This window comes from Bos javanicus, chromosome 6 (genome assembly GCF_032452875.1).
Source record: "Bos javanicus breed banteng chromosome 6, ARS-OSU_banteng_1.0, whole genome shotgun sequence".
Classification (NCBI taxonomy): Eukaryota; Metazoa; Chordata; class Mammalia; order Artiodactyla; family Bovidae; genus Bos; species Bos javanicus.
In genome coordinates this window covers 22433405-22457135 of record NC_083873.1, presented here as the reverse complement: position 1 = coordinate 22457135, position 23731 = coordinate 22433405, and the positions used below count along the sequence as shown (strand labels likewise).

The window sequence follows — 23731 nt, the reverse complement described above, 5'->3', positions numbered from 1 at the left end:
GAGAGGTACTTCGACAGCATTACTTTAAAGTGCAAGGGCTGTTTTTCCCCACTGTCTTCTCTAGACAGCTCCACTCCCAATCTTGACTCAATTTTTGAATGTTTAAAGTAACATGAAAAAATACGCAGTTTTATGCCTAATGACTAAGAAGTTTTAATCCCAAAGCAGAACTGAAACATGTTGTTTTGGAGGAGGGATCCTGAAGTTCACCTATCACTTTGCCAGTCAGCATCAGAGAGCTTTCCTTTGCAACCGAAGATGGAGAAGCTTTATACAGTCAGCAAAAACAAGACCAGGAGTTGACTGTGGCTCAGATCATGAACTCCTTACTGCAAAATTCAAACTTATATTGAAAAAAGTAGGGAAAATCAATAGGCCATTAAGGTATGACCTAGGTCAAGTCCCTTATGATTATACAGTGGAAGTGACAAACAGATTCAAGGGATTAGATCTGATTGATAAAGTGCCTGAAGAACTCTGGATGGAGGTTTGTGACATTGTACCAGAGGAAGTGATCAAAACCATCCCCAAGAAAAAGAAATGCAAAGAGGCAAATGGCTGTCTGAGTAAGCGTTAAAAATAGCTGAGAAAAGAAGAGAAGCTTTCTTTCTTGATTCCAGGTAAAAAGGAAAGATATACCCACTTGAATGCAGAGTTCCAAAGAATAGCAAGGAGAGATAAGAAAGCCTTCTTCAGTGATCAATGCAAAGAAACAGGGGAAAACAATAGAAGGGGAAAGACTAGAGACCTCTTCAAGAAAATTAGAGCTACCAAGGGAACATTTTATGTAAAGATGGGTACAATAAAGGACAGATATGGTAAGGACCTACAGGAAGCAGAAGATATTAAGAAGAGGTGGCAAGAATTCAAAGAAGAACTAAACAAAACAGATATTAATGACCCAGATAACCACAATGGTGTGATCACTCACCGTGAGCCAGACATCCTGGACTGTGAAATCAAATGTGCCTTAGAAAGCATCACTATGAACAAAGCTAGTGGAGGTGATGGAATTCCAGTTGAGCTCTTTCAAATCCTAAAAGATGATGCTGTGAAAGTTCTGCACTCAATATGCCAGCAAATTTGGAAAACTCAACAGTGGCCACAAGACTGGAAAAGGTCAGTTTTCGTTTCAATTGCAAAGAAAAGCAATGCCAAAGAATGTTCAAATTACTACACAATTGCACTCATTTCACATGCTAGCAAAATAATGCTCAAAATTCTCCAAGTGAGGCTTCAACCGTAGGTGAACCATGAACTTCCAAATGTTCAAGGTGGGTTTAGAAAAGGCAGAGGAACCAGAGATCAAATTGCCAACATCCACTGGATCATCAAAAAAGCAAGAAAATTCCAGAAAAAAAATCTACTCTGCTTCATTGACTACACTAAAGCCTTTGACAGTGTGGATCACAACAAACTGTGGAAAACTCTTAGAGAGATGCAATACCAGACCACCTTACCTGACTCCTGAGAAACCTGTATGCAGGTCAAGAAGCAACACTTAGAACCAGACATGGAACAACAGACTGGTTCCAAATTGGGAGAGGAGGAGGTCAAGGCTTTATACTGTCACCCTGCTTATTTAACTTATATGCAGAGTACGTCATGTGAAATGCTGGACTGGATGAAGCACAAGCTGGAATCAAGATTGCAGAGAGAAATATCAATAACCTCAGATATGCAGATGTCACCACCCTAATGGCAGAAAGTATAGAGGAACTAAAGAGCCTCTTGATGAGGATAAAAGAGGAGAGTGAAAAAGTTGGCTTAAAACTCAACATTCAAAAGACTAAGATCATGGCATCCAGTCCCATCACTTTGTGGCAAATAGATGGGGAAACAATGGAAACAGTGAGAGACTTTACTTTTTTGGGCTCCAAAATCACTGCAGATGGTGACTGCAGCCATGAAATTGTAAGCCTCTTGCTTCTTGGAAGAAAAGCTATAACAAATCTATACAGCATATTAAAAGGCAGAGACCTTACTTTGCTGACAAAGGTCCATATGGTCAACACTATGCTTTTCCAGTGGTCATGCATGGATGTGAGAGTTGGACTATAAAGAAGGCTGAACACCGAAGAATTGATGCTTTTGAACTGTGGTGTTGCAGAAGACTCTTGAGAGTCCCTTGGATTGCAAAGAGATCAAACCCAGTCAATCCTAAAGGAAATCAGTTCTGAACATTCATTGGAAGGACTGATGTTGAAGCTAAAGCTCCAATACACTGGCTACCCGATGTGAAGATCTGACTCATTGGAAAAGACCACGATGCTGAGAAATATTGAAGGCAGGAGAAGGGGATGACAGAGGATGAGATGGTTGGATGGCATCACTGACTCAATGGACATGAGTCTGAGCAAGGTCTGGGAAAGGGTGAAGGACAGGGAATCCTGGCATGGGGTTGCCAACAGTCAGACATGACTGAGCAACTGAAAAGCTCAGAGAGGCCTGAGGATACAAAGCACACCGTGAGAGGGGGGTGGACTGATGAAACTACATTTGACAGTCAGAAGTTTAATCTCCTCCTGCCACTAGACTTTTTGAATGATAACAACCAGTTTTATATTCCCCAGACACAAGACTGGAGAATGTCCTCACTGGCAAAGCTAAACACACAGATACAGACACACACACACACACACACACACACACACGGAAGATCTATAGCTATACACGCGTGGGCATCACCATATGATAAAGCTGATTTCCACCTGAATACTGAACACTGAGGCTCATACAGGTCTTCTCGTCTGCATTTTTGTGATTTAATCTTCAGAATGAATTCATGTCAAGAATAACTGACACTCCAGAAAAGTCTCTAATATAAAAGAGTCTAAAACAAGTAAAGAAATAAAGGAATGTGGAAAACAAAAATGCAAAGAGAACTTCAAAACTAATAATTAAAATTCTCAGAGAAATAAGAAGATACTATAACCATGAAATATAAATATGATGCATTTTTAAAATATCAAAACTTTGTAGAAATTTTTAAAGTGATAACAAAATATATGTAATTTTAAAATTTAAGATAATCCTACTGCATAGCACAGGGAACTCTGCTCAACATTATGTGGCAGCATGGATGGAAGGGGAGTTGGGGGGAGAGTGAATACATGTATATGTATGGTTGAGTCCGTCTGCGGTCTACCTAAAATTATCACAACACTGGTAATCAGCTATACTCCAACATAAAATGAGAAGTTTTAAAAAATTAAGATAAAATCAAGTAAATTTCCCAGAACACAGACTAAGACAAGATGGGATAAAGAAGGGGTTATCTAAGAATATTTCTCACTCTAGGAGGTCCATTCTGATTAATAGCTGTACCAGAAAAATAAAACAAAACCAAACTGAGTTTCAGGATCAGAAGAGCCCACAAGACAACCAGCACAACAAAAACAAAAATCCTCTCATTTTCGAATTTTCAAATATTAGATGATGAAAGATAACAAAATCCTAAAAGCTTCCAGAAGTAAACACAAACAGATCTATATAAGAAAACAGAAATTAGAATGTTATTACACTTTAGCTACAACACACTCTCAGGACTCTACTGAAGAAAGTGTTTTAACAAAAGTGGAGAGTCAAAAAAAAAAAAGAGAGAAAGAAACATGGGTCCAAAGAATCAGGATTCTATTTTCAATCCAAGAGAAAGATGAAGGAAATACTCAGAACTCCTAGAAGACAGATTAAGGGAATTTCTAGAATGATAATAAAAGGAAGTTGCAGTTAAATAGAAGGTCTAGACAGTAAACAAGTAAGATCAGGGAGACAAGAAAATGGCCCTAGGAGACAGAGTTTCAAAATATAACAAAAATTTTTTTTAAAAAATGCAATAATAAGCAACAAATAGATTACCAGGTGAGTGTGACTAAATTTAAAAGGTATATTCGAGAGTTTGTATATGATTTAAAGGAAGTAAAAAATGAAAAAAAAAAAAAACTGGAAACATGAGGCAATTATTAACTGTAAGGAAAACAGAAAATTGCACAAGAAAGAAAATAAAATTTTAGGACACCATGTGGTTCAAGTTTGAAGAGCATTTTCATAACATAACAGTATAAACACACTGAAAACTGAGCTAACTAATGGCCATATGACTACACTGGGAGGGAGAGAGAGGCAAGTGGATATATTGGGGGCCAAGGGGGGTCATCAGAGAGAATCATGTAGGTTCCTCATCCTCTAGGTCTGAAGTCCATAGATAACATACAAACCTGAAAAATTAGGAAATACTGGTAGAAGCAGGTTATTTGAGGAAATAAAAGTAATCAGCAGAATATACAAGTAAAAGTTAAAAATTACTGATTCTGAGGAGTAGAAAACAGAAATAGAAAGGGTTGGATGGACAAGGGATTCTATTTTTTCATATGAAACTTGTAGTAATATTTGAGCTGTAAAATTATATATGCCTTCCCTGTGACTCAGCAATAAAGAACCCACCTGCCAATGCAGGAGACATGGGTTCGATCCCTGGGTCAGGAAGATCCCCTGGAAAAAGAAATGGCAACCCACTCCAGTATTCTTGCCTGGAGAATATCATGGACAGAGGAGCCTGGTGGGCTACAGTCCACGGGGTTGCACTGACTAAATAACAACAACAAAATTACATATATCTATTATGTTGGCATAAAGCACAATTTAAAGCATAGTAGAATATAAATAAAATAATGTGCAATGTCTGGCCCATTAAAAAGATAAATACACACATATTAGAAGCTTTTAAATGCATATGACTATTACTAGCAACTATCTCCAAGTGGTGGGGTTACAGAAGTTTTGTTGTTTTCTTCTATTTCTATAAAGATCTGTATTGCTATTTTAACAAAAAATATACTTTGTTCACAAAATATCTTAAAGTATTTGCTTACCTTAGCTGATTTTTCAAAACGTAAGCCTCCATCCAGCTCAAAAATAACGCTCATGTTGTACCCAGTCTGGTTTCCATGTCCATGAGGCCACCAAGTTTCTACAATAATAGCCTTTTAAAAAATAATATTAACTTCGTCTAAGTAATCTGTGGCAAATTTTCAGCAAAATAATACATTAAATCAAAGCATCACAGCAACTTCTCATAGTCAAGCACAGAGCAATATCAATCTCCCTCCCTGTTTCATGTCAAATTATACCAATACATAGATAATATTAAAAAAACACGACATGCTGGGAGTTTAGCACGGATTAATTTATATCAAAAGGGAAGAGAAAGAACAAAAAGAACAAAATAATGTGGACATTCAGAAAAACAAGTCTTCCCATTCCAACACTCAGTTCAGTTCAGTTGCTCAGTCATGTCTGACTCTTTGCGACCCCATGAACTGCAGCACGCCAGGCCTCCCTGTCCATCACCAACTCCCGGAGTTCACCCAAACTCATGTCCATTGAGTCGGTGATGCCATCCAACCATCTCATCCTCATTCCAACACTCAATTGACATTTATTCTACATTCTTAACATTTAGAATTGGACTTTGAGGTGAACTCTTCTTTCAAGCCCAGAACTAGAAAAGTGTTTTGAGTTCTTACTTTATCTGAACAGTTACTGAATGCTGATTTGCTCCATCCTTTTCAGCTCACAATTGTCAATTGCAAGAAAAGAAAAGGAAAAAGAGAAAGTAAAATCCCGTCCACTTCTACTCATGAAAGATTATAAGTTGAGAATTAGAATTCTGTATTCAGAATAAGCACCAATATTCAAAATAGTTTACCAGTATCAAAAATAATCACAGCATTCAAATATGATGCTTAGGATGCATTTTGCATTTAGATACTGCAAATACTGCAGAAAAATTAAACTATAACACACCTGACTTCTTGAGAGGAGAGGATGCCAAATTAATCACATAACCTCCATTTTATTAATCTTAAAATCGGAAGAAATCATTCCTTAGCTAGCACACACAAAAAAATATATAACAGGTTAAAAGTTAAAGAGAAAATGGAAAAGGCACATTTTCCTTAATATTCAGTTCCTTTTTTCTAAGCCTTTCTTTTGAACAATATGGCTTTCCATCTTGTAGCCTCTCAGAAAGTGCTGGCATTCACCTTGTCGATTTTCACAAAGAGCTCAACAGTCCTTTCCCCATGTTGAAGTTCAATGTTGTTTGTCTGCTGTATGTTTAGTTCAGGGATGGCTACAATTGCTTCACCAGAAACCAGCTTTGAACTGACAACATCAAAAGACGACTCTATTTTAAGATTCCATGTCTTCATATAGTTATCTACGGTATAAAAAGAAAAATATATATATATTATGTAGAATTCATTGAAAAAAGACCACAGCAGCTTTTAAACTGTAAGTGCTCCACAAATGCAATCATGATCAAGAGCTCAGTGAAAACTGTTTTAATGTTTAATCCTTCATTTTAAAGAAGAATAACCAAAGTTATATTTTTTGTATATACTTCTACTCAAAACTATTACAATTGTAAATCACAAAAACTTTATAAACAGGGCATAAATAGAAAATTATAAGTGAATAGATAGTATATGTCTTTCAAGATTGATAAACTCTTGCTTGTTCCTTTTTATAAAGTAAAAATACTAAGGGTTTTTAAGCCATATAATAAATTATAAACTTAGTTGTATTAGAATTAATCAGATGTGCAAAAAATAAAGATGTGTTTTAAATGTAGATTATTAATCCAAAAAATAGAACCATCTATATGCCATGTACTTTGCTAAGTGATAGGACTTAAGTAGCGACCAGGGTAAACAAACACGGCCCCTGCACCTATGAGCTAAGAGAATAATGGGCTATGGATAAGAACAAAAGTGTGATGATACAACAACAGGGGAACTAAAAGGTTATTCAGAAAAGTATTCATATTCCCTTTACCGCATTTTAATCATTTTTAAATGGAAGCACACACTCCAATCTGATCCAAAGCTATTTATCTTCTAAAATATCCCTAAATCTTTGACACCTGCCTCACCTTTAGCTCCTAATCATATTGCCTCTGGCTTCCCTTGTGTGCGTACTAAGTCACATCAGTCATGTCTGACTCTGTGCAACCCTATGGACTGTAGCCCGCCAGGCTCCTCTGTCCATGGGATTCTCTAGACAAGAATAGTGGAGTGGGTTGTCATGCCCTTCTCCAGGGGATCTTCCCAACCCAGGGATTGAACCCACATCTCTTACATCTCCTTCAGTGGCAGGCATGTTCTTTACCACTAGTGCCACCTGGGAAGCCCTTACTATCTCTTATTTCAAGAAATGACAACATTTACCAAGAACATACTATGACCTAGGCATTGCATTATGCCCCCAACATGCATTAACTTATTTACGCATCGCACCATTACTATAAGGTAAATTCCACTATTATCATGTTATAAATGAGAAACCCGATTCAGAGAAGTTAAATAACTTACCCAAGGTCCCACAGCTAGTAAGCAGCACAACTTGGATGTGAACCAAGACAGTCTAAAACTAGAGACTGTACACTTAACCTTTAAATGCGGCCACTCTCACCCAAATAATTTCACCCAAACCATATCTTAGTGGTGTTCAGGATTTTTACGGTGGGGAGAGGGTTTTATTATACAGGAGAACATGATGGCAAGCTATGCCAGACATCAAATATGTCCTCTGGCTGAGTCTTTGACCAAAACAGCACATATCTGCAAAACTGTTGCAGTGTGCTGACAGATCACCTAGCCTACTTTCTGATGTGTTTGGTTTCTCTAGACCACAGGCTGCCAAACTACGGTCTGTGGGCCAAACCTGTACCACCTCCTGTTTCTACAGATAAAATTCCATTGGAACACAGCTGCTATGGGTTGAATTGTATCACTTCTCCCACCCAAACTCCATGTGTTGAAGCTCTAACCCCTAATGTGATTCTATCTGGAGACAGGGTCTTTCAGGAGGTAATTACGTTAAATGAGTTCATAAGGGTGGGGGTTCTATTCTGATTGGAAGGTAGCCTTACAAGAGGAGAAAAAGGGCAATTTCTCTCTCCCTTTCCCTCCCTCCCTCCCCTTCCCTGCCTCCCCCGCTTCATGTCTCTCACCCCTTCCCTATTTCTGTCTCTCTCTCCCATGTCCCTCTCCCCCTCTATGTCCTTCCCTCCGTGTCTCCCTCTCCCCCTCCATGCCTCTTTGTCTCCACTCTCTCCATCTCCCTCCCCCTCCATGTCTCTGCCTCCCCCCCTCTCTCTCCCTCCATCTCCCTCTCCTCCCCGTCACTCCTTCCATCTCCCCACTTCTCTCCCCCACCACCACCACATGAGAACATAACTAGGAAGTTTACCATCTACAAGCCAGGGAGCAGGCTCTCACCACAAACCAAATTGGCCAGTACCTTCATCTTGGACTTTCCAGCTTCCAGAACCATGAGAAATCAATTTCTGTGGCTGAAGCTGCCCAGTCTTCAGTATTTTGTTCCAGCAGCCCAGACAGCACCCATGCTCACTGCTCACAAACTGCTCTCAGTTGCCTTCGTGCCACAAAGGCAGAGTTGAGTAAATGCAACAAAGCCCACGTGAACCTAAACACTAAAATATTCCCTACCTGACCCTTTACAGAAAAGCTTGCTGCTCTCTATCCTAAAATATATCCCCCAAAATGCCGTGTTAATCTTTCTTTAACATGTGTAATGACAAAAACTCCCGCCTCCCTTTTTTCAGGCCTTGACTCATAGTGAAGCACAAGCTGTAAGCACAAGAATCTTGGAATCAAGATTGCCAGGAGAAATATCAATAACCTCAGATATGCAGATGACACCACCCTTATGGCAGAAAGCAAAGAGGAACCAAAGGGTCTCTTGATGAAAGTGAAAGAGGAGAGTGAAAAAGCTGGCTTGAAACTCAACATTTAAAAAACTAAGATCATGGCATCTAATCCCATCACTTCATGGCAAATAGATAGGGAAACAATGGAAACAGTGAAAGACATTACTTTTTTGGGCTCTAAAATTACTGCAGATGGTGACTGCAGCGATGAAATTAAAAGATTGCTTGCTCCTTGGAAGAAAAGCTATGACCAATGTAGACAGCATATTAAAAAGCAGAGACATTACTTCGCCAACAAACGTCCACTGAGTCAAAGCTATGGTTTTTCCAGTGGTCACATATGGATGCGAGAGTTGGACTACAAAGAAGGCTGAATACTGAAGAACTGATGCTTTTGAACTGTGGTGTTGGAGAAGACTCTTGAGAGTCCCTTGGACTGCAAGGAGATCCAACCAGTCCATCCTAAAGGAGATCAGTCCTGAATGTTCACTGGAAGGACTGATGTTGAAGCTGAAACTCCAATACTTTGGCCACCCCATATGAAAAACTGACCCACTGGAAAAGATCCTGATGCTGGGAAAGACTGAAGGCAGGAGGAGAAGGGGACGACAGAGGATGAGATGGTTGGATGGCATCACCGACTCAATGGACATGAGTTGAGTAAGCTCTGGGAGTTGATGATGGACAGGGAAGCCTGGTGTGCTGCAGTCCATGGGGTCACAAAGAGTCAGACACGACTGAGCGAATGAACTGACCGACTGACTAGGGGAGTCATTCTCTACACTGATCTCAAATCCACTTTTCCTTCAACCTACAGGTTTCAGTTCTGCCCTCTAGGCCTCTCCTACCAACCAATAACCACTAAGGTCAAGCAGGCTCTTCAGCTGTTTCCTATCACTTCTTCAACAGAGAATCTGCTGCTTTTAACTGCCTCCATCTGTAACAGTAACTCCCAAAGGTTACTGGTAAAATTGCCCAGTGTCCACTGCTTCTAACACAGAAAGTTCTAAAATAAACCATCACACTTCTGGAGCTCATCCCATTATTTTCCTTGAATGCCACGAAATGAAAAAACTAAGGCTGAGAAATTAAAGACCCAACATGAGGAGTTACGAGCCTATCGTCATTACCAAACCCTACACCAATGCATTTTGCCCTCTCATCTTCCAAATGGAGTACCACCCTTCCCACCAGAAGTCATGGAAAATCTCAGTAGTTTAGGTTCATAAAGCACACTTAAACAATAATTTTCTGTTACTACCCAGTCTCTTCTTTTCACTGGCTAATTTTATAATGTGTAATCTTACATGTAGTTAAGGAATGCTCCCTCTTATAAATCAAGACCCATTTCTAGAACACAGCTTCCTAGCATATCTCTTGTAACTAACAAATTATCCTTCCCTAAAGGATACCTATCACCCCCCGCTCTCCTGAATCTGAATGCAAGATCATTTCAAAACTGGATAAAGTACTGGATGGAATAAAGAAGAAAGGTTAGTACATGATTCAAAATCCCCTCCCAGGTCTCCTTCTCAGTTACATCAAGTTTTGCAATCTTCCTCACCCTGACTAATCAACCCTAGGCCCAAAGAGGACAGGAACTCATCGTCAGAGCAGGATGGAGCCAACATGCCCGCCCTCTACAACCAAGGCATTCCCTGGCCTGCAGCCCCAGCAGTGTCCTAGCAGATGTTCTGTTCCCCGCAGAAGACACTGCAGTTTACAGTTTGCTCCACAAGAACTCAACCAGGCAGGCGACCCAGGACACGGCAGAGAACACGGTTCTGGCCATTGAATCATTCTCAAGTTCTTCAAAGGCTGATTCTGTATGAGGTTTCTAAAAACAATGAATCAACCAAATCAGCATAAGTCTGACTTGAACAGGAATTTGCAGAAAGGGTAACCAGCCACACAGCCCAGATTAATGTGTGCCATTGCTTCATACAAGCAATCTTCAGGACAACTCCAATGCATGCAGTTGTGGCTAATACACTAGCCTTTGAAACTGTTTATGGGATTTCCTTGATGGTCCAGTGGTTAAAAATCCACCTTGCAATGCAGAGAATGTGGGTTCAATCCCTGGTTAGGGAAATAAAATATCATATGCCACAGAGCAACTAAGCCTGTGAACTGCAACTACGGAACCTCTGCGCTCCAGAGCCCACGCGCCACAACTTGAGAGTCCACAACAAAGACCCCCCATGTCGCAACTAAGACCCGATACAGCCAAATAAATATAACTATATATATATATATATATATATACTTAAAAGTCTAAAATGCGCCAGCTCCTTTTACACTCCCATGTAGTACACTTTTTTGTCAAGATGTGGTCAGGGGAAAAAAGCTTTATTGCGTTGTCTAAGAGAAAATAAAAAGAAAACAAGTCATGGAAGTAGAAAAATAGGAAGATGGCTGAATTACCTTAATTCAAACAGACAGAGGAATCTAGTGACAGTCCATGGGTCGCAAAGAGTCAGACATGACTGAGCAACTGAACACACACACAAATGCGTCTATAACTACCAGAAAGACACTCTCAGAACTACACCTTAAGCCTTGCTTTAACTGATTGTAATTAAGCCTCAAGTATCAATATCTTCATTTAATCATGCATCTAGCTTCAAAAAACCTGAGTTCTTCCACACATATGCCCTCACTAGGTTATAATGAGTGCTGTAATTTACAAACATGGGGAAAAAACCTGTGAAATGTTAGAGGCAGAGGAAACGTGGTGATCTACTAGTCACTTTGTAGACGTGGTAGCTGAGGCCTTGACTGCAGAATTAGCTCAAAGTCCCTCAGCAGTGGACAGGACGAGGGCCCAGGGTTCCTGACCCCAGTGCTCTCCATCTTGCATGCCTCTCCCACAGAGGTGCCTATCAAAGAGAAGCACGCTAGCACGCACGCACGGAACGGAACTGAACAATGAGGAGGAACAAAAGCAAATGTGCTTTTTGCCCTTCTGAGTCCTAAGTCCTAATAGTAAATATGCGACATGTGAAAAAAAGCACTTCAAGGGTGTACAATAGAATGTTAGCCTCTTAATGTGAGAGTCTTTGTAAAAAAAAAAAAAAAGAAAAAGAAAAAACACTGAAATCTACAAACATAAAGAAGGTGTCTGACCCCCACCAAATGCATAATTACATGGTGCCCAGATCCTCTATTTGTCAGAATACCATCTTTGTAATCTAAACTACATGACAAAGGCATGACACTGGTTATGTGGGCATTTCTGCCGAACAGTGGAAATATACTTCTTGAATAATTACTGTCTGTGAATCTTGACAGGCACTATACATTATACGACAAACACAAAGAGCAAAAATGTTGGGTCTACCCAAAGAAACAAAATATACCCAAAAGGTCAGGGTTAAGAATACAGGATGGCATCTGGGAGGGTTAAGAACCAGTAGGGACATGGAAGCACACTCAGGTTAGCATGGGATGGGTCTGCCAACGTTGGTAGATTGCTTATGTAAAATGAAAAACATGCTTAATCTCACTGAGGGGGAAGCTCTTCAAAGATGGCTGCATTCATTAGCCCTGCTGGCTCCTCCCAGCTCCTCTCTCTACCTGTGAGCTGCAGCTTGCGTCTTTCACAGGTGATGCAGAGCTGCAGGGAACAGGTAGTCTTGTGCACCTGAAGGAACAGCAATGACAACAAGCCTCAGAATGTTTAAATTCAGACATAGGATATTTTCCCATCCTTCTGCTGGAATTACAGGACAGACTTCAGTAGCTGCTTTTCAAAGAGCTGTATAGCTTGTATTACCCAAAAAGCAGGCTTGCGTAGTTACAATAGTTGTTTTCCCCTTCTTTGCCAAGCAGCAAGATCTCCTTGCCTACTCAGCAGGACAAAATCCTCAAAGATGAAATCAAGACAAAACAGGCACAAAGCAACATCTTCCCCCACCCCCAACACCAAACCAGGATAAACTGGTAAGTTCTAGAGAAGAAAAAAAGCTGACTTACACAACAATAATCAGAGGAGGTTATTCAACAACCTACCTACCCATAAATATATTTTTAAGGCTGAATACTGTCATTTTATGGGTAATGAAAAGTGATTCAAAATGAACGCAAGAAAACGCATGCTTGCATTCGAAAATGTATGCAATAAACAAGGCACTAAGCAAGACTGACGGGTTTCTCAGGTTGCTCAGTGGTAAAGAATTCACCTGCCAATTCAGGAGATGTGGGTTTGATCCCTGGGTCAGAAAGATCCACTGGAAAAGGAAATGGCAACCCACGCCAGTATTATTGCCTGAGAAATCCCATGGACAGGGGAGCTTGGCAGGCTATATAGCCCATGGGGTGGCAAAGAGTGGGACACAACTTATGGACTAAAGGACAGCAGAGCAAGATGGACAAATCTTTGCTACACTGTAATATTATATGCTCTGTAGAAAGCTGTAAGCAAAGGGCAGCAGTGACCTTCAATACAGGCCTCTGTTAGGCAGACTAGAGCCTAGCTAGGAGCTGGGCCCACTCCTCCAATGCAAAGGCTAGGTCTTCAAGAATGAAGAGATGGGGTGCGTTAGGCTGAGGCAACAAGTAAATGTGGATAGGGTCAGGAAGACAGTGTCTCTGAGGAATGGAAGTGCCCAAGCACAGGTCAAAGACCCAGAGCTCACCTTAGCTCAAGAGGAAGATTTACATGTGGCAAAAAACATCTCTGCACTATTTTTTTCTAACTGTGGTAACAAAAGATTAAACAATGAAGTGTTTCATGAGAACATTATATATTTGGACTTAAAATGTCTACGTAACCTTATGGAAAGTTCATAAAAGTAAACAACCATCCCTCCCTAATAAATTTTAGGGCCTAATATGAACAATTTACATCAGATTACAAATATGAGATGATCAATATATGAATATATGTCTCTGTCTCTCTCACACACACATATATGCATTCAAATAAATATTTTCTAATAAACTTTTAAAGAAAATCATATCAATACATCAGTATCTCTTAAAACCTAAATAAGAGTCTAAGAGACAATGAGAGCAACTCTTGTTTCCCTTTGACCTCAGTGTTTTTTTCAAATACAAATTTGTTTTTATTACCTTAAACATTAAGAATACTTGAAAATCATTTAGGAAGCCGAGGGAAATCAAACAAATGACTAAAGGATATTGAAAAGTGCACTATGATAAAAAGTTAAGAATGTAGGAAGAGACAAATATATATATGTGTATATATATATGTGTGTGTATATATATATGTAAAGAAAATTAATTAATAAAAATTTCAAGTTAATTTTTAAAGTCTAATAGCTTTTTTCTGTCATACTTTATATAATTAAATTGGAGAACTATGGTTGGTCATTTGATCTTTAGGGGTAAGCACACTAATTTTAAATAAAGAAATAAATTGAATATTTGGAAAAGCAAAAAGTTATTTTCTTCTAACCGCAACAGGCAGAAAGCAGAAAGTGCCACAAAGTCAAAGTAGTTTAGCCTTTCATAATAAATTGACTGAAATTACTAGATATTAGATTAGTTTATTTGCTTTCTTCCCTTATTATAGAGACAATCATTATAAGCTCAATATATACATTTATAAGAATTAAATGCAAACTAACTGTAGTATTAGTATACAGAGATTAGCCACTGCTTGCATTAATTTTGATTAACCTCATTTCACACTTCAATTTTAAAAATGAATACGGTATTTGATTTAAATAAAAATAATGTGTATCTACTTTAGATTCTGAATTACTCCTGTTAAAAAATGTTTGGTAACTCTCACAACCCTGCTTTAAAGTGTGTACAAAATAAATGAAAAAGTATCCAAAATATATTAGTTTATTCTCATTTTCTATTGATTTCAGTGATGATTGCTATCTTCCAAATACAAACTGAAAAAAAAAATTCTGAGAAAACTCCTAAAGGAAGTTTCTCTCCTAATGCTTTGTAAGTTTATGCTTCCATTTTCTCTATTACATCAAGCAACCAAATTGAAATCTATTAAATTTATCAAAAATATAAGAATTACTGATTAATATGCATAGGACACATCTTCTGAACTAGAAACATATTTTTCTCTTTTTTAAGTACAAAATATATTGTAGTCATAAGACATCAAAAATGTACTTGATGTGGACAATTAATTAATTACAGTGAGTCTAAATTAAATTTTAAGCATCACTTAAATTGATTTAATTCAAGTAAAATTCATCCTAATCACTAATGGCTAATAAACTGAACCTTAATGACTCACAATCAGAAAGAAATATTTAGGTTCATATTCAAGCTTTTAAATTAAACTAGAGCAGTGCTCAGAGAAGGCAATGGCACCCCACTCCAATACTCTTGCCTGGAAAATCCCATGGACGGAGGAGCCTGGTGGGCTGCAGTCCATGGGGTCACTACAAGTCGGACACGACTGAGCGACTTCACTTTCACTTTTCACTTTCATGCATTGGAGGAGAAAATGGCAACCCACTCCAGAATTCTTGCCTGGATAATCCCAGGGATGGGGGAGCCTGGTGGGCTGCCGTCTATGGGGTCGCACAGAGTCGGACACGACTGAAGTGACTTAGCGGCAGCAGCAGCAGAGCAGTGCTACTCAAATTTTTTCAGATATCAGAATACCGGAACTCAGAGCACTTTTTCTAACCACCCAAACGCTGATTAAACTTTAAACTATTGAATAAATAACTTTTGGGGAAATTAGGCCCCTCTCTTACAGTAGGTTTTATTATATATACCTGAGAAAAATTATGGATGGGGGTCGGGGAGAATGAACCATTATGTATTTGATTTTATAGCAAGGCTCAGTTTGGGTTGAGTCTCTGAAGAACAGTTTGAGAAACACTAAACTAGAAAGCTCTAAATAGCCACATTTATATGCGCAATTTACATCAGGGCCTTTAATGCCTTTTTAACATTTAAAAATGCCAGCAGCACCTAATAGCCTCCTCAATTATCAACCATCTCTGATGTGCTTTCATCTTCTGCCTTCAGAAAACACAGATTTGGCTCCATGTGGAGCAATCTAGGGTCAACGGGCCCTAAAGACACCAGAATTCTTGTATGGACGAATCACATCCTTGCATATAAACGACGTCTAGTTAGGCCTGCAGTGAACTGGACTGAGCATCATGAGCTACCATTTAAAATCCCATTTGCCTCCACCTTCACCCTGACTTCTCTAACTTCTCAAATCTTCTGATCTCTGAATTTCCAAATTACTGGGGTTGCCATCCCGAAGACTGCAACACAATCTAATTTGGTTTGATAATTGCTTATCTCTCCCCTCCACACCACAACCAACTTGCAGTTCTTTTCTAAGCCAAACATACACAGCGCTGAACAAAGAGCTCAACAAATATTTGACCAGCACTCAACCAATTTGTTGACATCTGTGAGATTTCTGAGGGTTTTTTCAATGCTGTTTCCACAACAAAAAGCAGTGTTCTTTACTGTACCCGAGTTTCTTTAATGCCTTGTTTGCTTTCCAGTTTACTTTCAACTCTTAACGAGGCTGGTATGTCATGGCCTTCAGAGGACAAAATGTGCAGTGATAGAAAGTCAGCCCAGTGATTTAAGCAAACCAAGAACTCAGCACCATGGAGTTCTGAAAGTGACTACAGGGGCAGCAAAAAGGAGTGCAAGCCAGCAGACCCACTCTTTTAAGAAAGAATACATAGCTAGGAAAACAGAGTTCCTTCCTTCATTCTTTCCTTCCCTCCTCACCTCCCTCTCTCCTTCCTTTCTTTCTTCCTCTCATTTTTTTTTTATTTTTCAGAATATATTAAAAGGTAGCTACCCACCCACCTACTTACCTGCTTTATATTGGGTTGGCCACAAAAGTTCATTTGGGTTTTTCCATGGAAAATAAATTTTCATGACCGATCAGTTTGGACATATTTTTCACTTTTCTAAACTTAATGCACCGTAAAAATTTTTTAAAAGTAAGTCTCTGAAAAGTACACTTGTCCCTCATTAACCACAACAGATTGGTTCCAGGACCTGCTGGAGGTACCAAAATCCACTGATGCTCAAAGTCAGCCCTCCGTATCTGCAGTTCTGAATCATGGATTCAACAGACCTTAGATCATGCAGGACTGTAATATTCATTAAAACAAACTCATTAAAACATATGAGTGGACCTGCACAGTTCAAACCCATGTTGTTCAAGGTCAACTGTATATTTGCATATATTCAAATTATAAAGCCAATGTTTATAATACAGAGGAGGCTCAGAAAAGAAAAACAAAAAATCACAGCTCTTAGCTTACCGTAGATGGGGGTAAACATGAAGTAGTTCAGATGACAAACATTATAGGCTTCAATTCTAACATCTTTCCAGATGCCCTGGGTAGGAAAAGAAGGTCCCCAGTCCCAACCAAAGGAACACTGCATCTGTAATTTCAAGGGAAAAAAAGAAGATAGACTCTAATTACCATGAGACTTAAACATTATGAAAAACCTTTTCCTTTAAAATAGTACGTATGTGTATATTGGTTTGCCAGGGCTGCCGTAACAAAATACCACAAACTGGGTGCCTTGAACAACAGAAATTAAGTTTTGCACATTTCTAGGGGTGAGGAAGTACAAGATCAAGGTGCTGGTAGGTTTGGCTTCCTGGGCTTGCAGACGGCTGCCTTCTCACAGTGCCCTTAGCAGCCTCCTCTGTGAACACACACGTACACCCTTAATGTCCAAATTTCCTCTTCTGATAAGCACATCAATGATATGGTGTGTGTTAGTTGCTCAGTTGTGTCCGACTCTTTGCAACCCCACGGATTGTAGCCCACCAGGCTTCTCTGTCCATGGCAAGAATTCTGGAGTGGATTGCCATTCCCTTCTCTAGAGGAACTTCCCAACCCAGGGATCAAACCCTGGTCTCCTGCATGGCAGGCAGATTCTCTACTGTTTGAGCTTCAGGGAATGATACTGGATTAGGACTAATCCTAATGGTCTCATTTAACTTAATCACCTCTTTAAAGTTCTCACTTCCAAACAGGGAGACATTTTGAACTTATTGAGGGTCAGCACTTCAATATATAAATTTGGGGGTAGGGGCACAGAATTAAGTCCATAATAGTGTGTGTATCCCATTCATGGCATCTAAAATGACCCACAATGCACAGCTCCTGGTATTCACACCCCAGTCTAACCCCTTCCCTTGAGTATGACATGACCTAATGAATCACTTTTAACCAGCAGAATACAGTAGCGATGAGAGCATGTCCAAAAGTAGGTTATAAAAGACTGTACCTTCTGTCTGAGGTGCTCACTCAGCTCTCTCTTGGCCAAGAGGGAAATTGGCTGCCATGCTGCGAGGCAGTTCTGGAAAAGGCCCACATGAGTGAGCCTGGAGGCCGATCTCAGGCCCACCAGTAAGCACATGGTGGAGCTTAGGCAGGCCTCACCCAGGCTTAAAGTGACTGCAGCCCTGGTCCAGAGTTCGTCAGTAACCTCATGAGTGACCTTGAGCCAGAAGTACCCAGCTAAGACACACCTGCATTCCTGACAGAAACTGTGATAACAAATCTTGTTTTAAGCTGATAAATTTTGGAATAATTGTTACATAGCAATAGATAACTTAATACAATAACTAATCGATCAACCTAGGCAACATAGTTAAATTTGGTAGAAAACTTCCAAGACTATAAAATCTAATTTTTTACATTTATCCTTCAAAAGCATATTACACTGAAGCAACACAATAGATACTCTTCAAATTTCTTCAAAATATCTCTGAACCTACTATTCAGTTCAGTTCAGTTCAGTCACTCAGTCATGTCTGACTCTTTGTGATCCCATGGACTGCAGCATGCCAGGTCTCCCTGTCCATCACCGACTCCCGGAGCTTACTCAAACTCATGTCCGTCAAGTCGGTGATGCCATCCAACCATCTCATCCTCTGTCGTCCCCTTCTCCTCCTGCCCCCAATCCCTCCCAGCATCAGGGTCTTTTCAAATGAGTCAGCTCTTTGCATCAGGTGGCCAAAGTATTGGAGTCTCAGCTTCAACATCAGTCCTTCCAATGAACACCCAGGACTGATCTCCTTCAGAATGGACTGGTTGAATCTCCTTGCAGTCCAAGGGACTCTCAAGAGTCTTCTCCAACACCACAGTTCAAAAGCATCAATTCTTCGGCGCTCAGCCGTCTTCACAGTCCAACTTTCACATCCATACATGACCACTGGAAAAACCATAGCCTTGACTAGACAGACCTTTGTTGGCAAAGTAATGTCTCTGCTTTTTGATACGCTGTCTAGGTTAGTCATAACTTTCCTTCTAACTATAAAAAATGAGGAAACATACTGAAAGATAAAAATATACATAAACAGACAAGAAACTCTGGCTAGACTTGCAAACCCCTATTTCCTCCAGGATGAATTCAGAAGTCCTAGGTTATGAACTTACATCCCAGAAATAATAAGTTCAGAATTTACACACCTATTGCAATTACCCTTCAATTAAAAATAAATAAATCTTTGAAAGTAGAAAAAAACAAAATAGCAAGAAAAAAAAAAAAAGCCCTCAACATTCAAAAACTAAAATCATGACATTCAGTCTCATCACTTCATTAAAAAAAAAAAAAAAAGACTTCAGACCCTGACACAGGTAACCAGAGCAGAATTTTTCTAACTTCCACTTCATAAAAGAAAAGAAAAAATTTCCAAAACACAGTCAATTAAAATGTGTGAGGCTGAGTTAAGCTTTTAAAAGAGAACAAGCACCAGAGGAAGTACTGAGATCTTCTTGAAGGGTGCACTTGCAGAATAGAGCCTAAGGATCTGGCCACATTGTTCTCATTTAAGCATTTGATATTATTTCCTAAGTTCTGTACTTATCTGTAACAGAGAAAATTCAGTTTCCATTACAGAGGAAAACAAAGAACTAAAACCACTTCACAGCATCTGTATCCGCATAAAATCAGGACTTAACGATTTCATGTTCAGAATGAAGACCATCTTGGGGATAGTTACTGCAGGGTTTTTAAGTTCAGATATGTAATTATTTTATTAGGGATAGAGAGAAGGAGGAGGGCAAAAATATTCAACATCTTATAAGGCAGATTATTTTCCCCAGCAAGGGTTACAAATCACTCTAATTCATATAATCTCTCCAAATAAAAGTTTTCACTTATTCAAAAATATGTGTGCAGTGCTCTCTCTGTTTTGCCCTGGGAGTATATTAACATACCAGACAGAAACAGTCCTTCTGCTTGCAGCACTCACAGTATATAGCAAGAGATTCAGGCACTGAACAAATAGTCACAAAGGAAAATAAAGGAAACAAATTGAACAAATAGTCATAAAGGAAATAGCCAGGGAATATATAATGGTGTCAAGACAAGTTCCCCTGAATAATAGTGACTTTTAAATAGAGACTTTAAAGGTGAGTACCACTTGCCCAGGGTGTTTAGGGGAGAGGGAGTGAAGGCATGCTTTCAGAAGGAACAGCATGGATGAAGGCCTCAAGATGCTAGAGAACATGGTGCGTTCCAGGAAATGAAAACAGTGGGAAGAGACGAGCAGAAGACCAGAACAGTGGGCGCATGGGCCAAACTTAGCTAAGAACTTTGGACTTTAGCCTAAAAGCAATGATAAACTGTTGAAGAGTTTCAAGGGGGGTGGGGGGGGTGGTGCCGCAATGATTTTTATCTAAAAGGAACACTCTGGTTGTTCCTTGGGCAAATTAATTGGAGTGAGGCAAATGAGGTCATTGGGTACCAGTTGTGCAACCAGAGCAATACTTGATGCAAGAAATGGTAACAGATGGAACCCAAGTGTGGGAGTAGAGATGAAGCATGAGCAGACTCAGTAACTACTAAAAAGGTAACATCCGCATCATCAAAAGGACTTCTGAATCTCTTTTTAAAAAGAGACAGGGAGGTATCAAAAATAACTCTGAGGTTTCTGGCTTGAGCAACTGCTGCAAATGGTACTCCATTCAGTGAGACAGAGAGCCCTGGGAGCAGGGTTCAGATCCCAGGTGCAGTGTTGGACACAATGAGCTTTAGGCTCCCGTGGATCTATATACAATGGAATATTAGTCAGCCTTAAAAAAGGAAGGAAATTCTAGGATGTGCTACAACATAGATGAAACTTGAAGACATTATATTGATATCTGAGTATGATATGACCCAATGAATCACTTTTAACTCACAGAATAGAGCAGTGATGAGAGCACGTCCAAAATTAGGTTATAAAAGATTGTTTAAGTGAACTCAGTCAGTCACAAACAGACAAATATTGTATGATTCTAATGGTATGAGGTATCTAGAGGATTAAAACTCCTAGAATTTGAAAGATGGTGGTTGCCAGGGGCTGAGAGTTGGGGGAAAGTGGGGAGTTGTTTTTTTAATGAGTACAGAGTTTGTTTTGCAAGATGAAACAGTTCTGGAGACTGATTTCACACAATGTGAATATAATTAATATTACTGCATGTACACCTAAAAGAATTAAGATGGTAAATTTTGTGTTATGTGTATTTTACCACAATTAAACTTTTTTAAAATAAAATTAAAAACTAAGTGTGACATAATATACTAATTCATCCCTGTATTAGTCATCTAGATTGAGAACAGACTCAAAGGAAATTAATCACCTGTGGCTTTGTTATCTTTTGTTAGATGTTATGAGAACCTCGCAGGAAAATATTGCACATCAACAAATGCATTAACAGGAGCAGAAGGCTAGTAACAACTATTGCTCATAAATATGAACCCTACAGTCTCACGTAAAGCTTGATAAGCTTAAGTGCTTTTAAAAAAAATTGAAAAGAGGAATTCCCTGGCAGTCCAGTAGTTAGGATTCTGGCCTTCCACTGCAGGGGGCATGGGTTTGATCGCTGGTCAGGACACAAAGATCCTGCAAGCCTCGTGGCAGAGCCAAAATAAAAACTGTAAAGGTGCATTATCAGTCACCTATCTTTCTTCTTTGTCCAATGTTATCTAAGTTCTTAGGTACTCCTAAGAAGGGAAACTAGAAAGAAAAGTTCTCCTCAAAAATTCATATAACGTTCGGTTCTTATTTCTAATTTTCACTATAAATCCCACTAAGGGCAGGAGAGAGATGCCCATCTTCTGAAATACAACTGGAGTCTTCAAACAAGCATTTCATATACCATCATCCCATCCTTAAGGCTAACGCCCCTCCACTGTGACAGCCTTACCTTGCGAATAAAGTTGACATGGCATTCGCCATCCTGCACAGGTGGAGGGCAGTTGGGGGGCACCCAGTAGGCAGTGTGACGTTCGCTCCTCTGGTTCGCATATACCACTGGTGACTGGAAACGCACCTCAATGATGTTCACTGCTTTGACCGTATGTGTAATATCAAAGCTCTAAATTAAACAGAAAGAACAAATATGAAAGCATCCTCATGTATAAAATTTTAGACACAAGCAGAATGTATGAAAGATGCATAAAGTAATTGAAATCTTTAGGTCTAGCCTTTTTGCTGAAGAAAGAACTTCTCCAAGATAGTATAACTTCGTTCAGTTCAGTTGCTCAGTCATGTCTGACTCTTTGTGACCCCATGGACTGCAGCATGCCAGGCCTCCCTGTCCATGACCAACTCCCGGAGCTTACTCAAACTCATGTCCGTCAAGTCGGTGATGCCATCCAACCATCTCATCCTCTGTCGTCCCCTTCTCCTCCTGCCCCCAATCCCTCCCAGCATCAGGGTCTTTTCAAATGAGTCAACTCTTCGCATGAGGTGGCCAAAGTACTGGAGTTTCAGCTTCAGCATCAGTCCTTCCAATGAACACCCATCCTTTAGAATGGACTGGTTGGATCTCCTTGCAGTCCAAGGAACTCTCAAGAGTCTTCTCCAACACCACAGTTCAAAAGCATCAATTCTTCGGCGCTCAGCTTTCCTCACAGTCCAACTCTCACATCCATACATGACCACTGGAAAAACCATAGCCTTGACTAGATGGACCTTTGTTGGCAAAGTAATGTCTCTGCTTTTTAATATACTGTCTATGTTGGTCATAGCTTTTCTGCCAAGGAGCAAGTGTCTTTTAATTTCATGGCTACAATCACCATCTGCAGTGATTTTCGAGCCCAAGAAAATAAAGTCTGACACTGTTTCCACTGTTTCCCCATCTATTTGCCATGAAGTGATGGGACTGGATGCTATGATCTTCATTTTCTGAATGTTGAGCTTTAAGCCAACTTTTTCACTCTCCACTTTCACTTTCATCAAGAGGCTCTTTAGTTCCTCTCCACTTTCTGCCATAAGGGTGGTGTCATCTGCATACCTGAGGTTACTGATATTTCTCCCAGCAATCTTGATTCCACCTTGTGCTGCATCCAGCCTGGCATTTCACATGATGTACTCTTCATATAAGCTAAATCAGCAGGGTGACAACATACAGCCTTGACATACTCCTTTCCCAATTTGGAACCAGTCTGTTGTTCCATGTCTAGTTCTAACTGTTGCTTCTTGACCTGCACACAGATCTTTCAGGAGGCAGGTAAGGTGGTCTGGTATTCCCATCTCTTGAAGAATTTTCCACAGTTTGTTGTGATCCACAAAGTCAAAGGCTTTGATGTAGTCAATAAAGCAGAAGTAGATGTTTCTCTGGAACTCTCTTGCTTTTTCTATGATCCAGCTGAGGTCGGCAATTTGACTGCTGGTTCCTCTGCCTTTTCTAAATCCAGCTTGTATAACTTAGTTGCCAACTTTTAGTTATAACTGATCACATTCTCCTACCCAAACGTAGATTTCTAGGTTTTCTCCTGCTATTTTTACTGAGAGATGATGGTCCTAGGCCAACAGTGCAAACAGAGACTGTGTTTAGTCCTGGAAAGTCTGCTCTTGCTATTTACATATGGCTTTGAATTGCCAAGTATTTCCTAGATACCTCATAATAACCTGACCCTCTGGTATGCATAGCATGTAGTTTCTAAGTCATAAGTTATTTTTGTTTTGAAAAGTCTACCCTTAACAGGGAAGGGAGATCAGGATACAATCTCTTCAGGTAACACTTCCAGAAAGTAAAGAATACTTCCTTTTAA

At 39.7% G+C, this 23731-nt stretch overlaps 1 protein-coding gene across 2 annotated transcripts in view; it reads right to left on the bottom strand.

The window, feature by feature from the left end:
* MANBA (mannosidase beta) overlaps window positions 1–23731 on the bottom strand; it is a 127382-nt gene that overhangs the window by 89312 nt on the left and 14339 nt on the right. For both annotated transcript variants that reach the window (XM_061419512.1, XM_061419513.1), the window contains exons 4-7: window positions 21880–22050; window positions 16987–17110; window positions 6045–6220; window positions 4872–4982 (exon numbers count right to left, since the gene is read on the bottom strand). In XM_061419512.1, the coding sequence (XP_061275496.1) occupies window positions 4872–4982; window positions 6045–6220; window positions 16987–17110; window positions 21880–22050 (582 nt within the window). The remainder of the gene's footprint in view (window positions 1–4871; window positions 4983–6044; window positions 6221–16986; window positions 17111–21879; window positions 22051–23731) is intronic.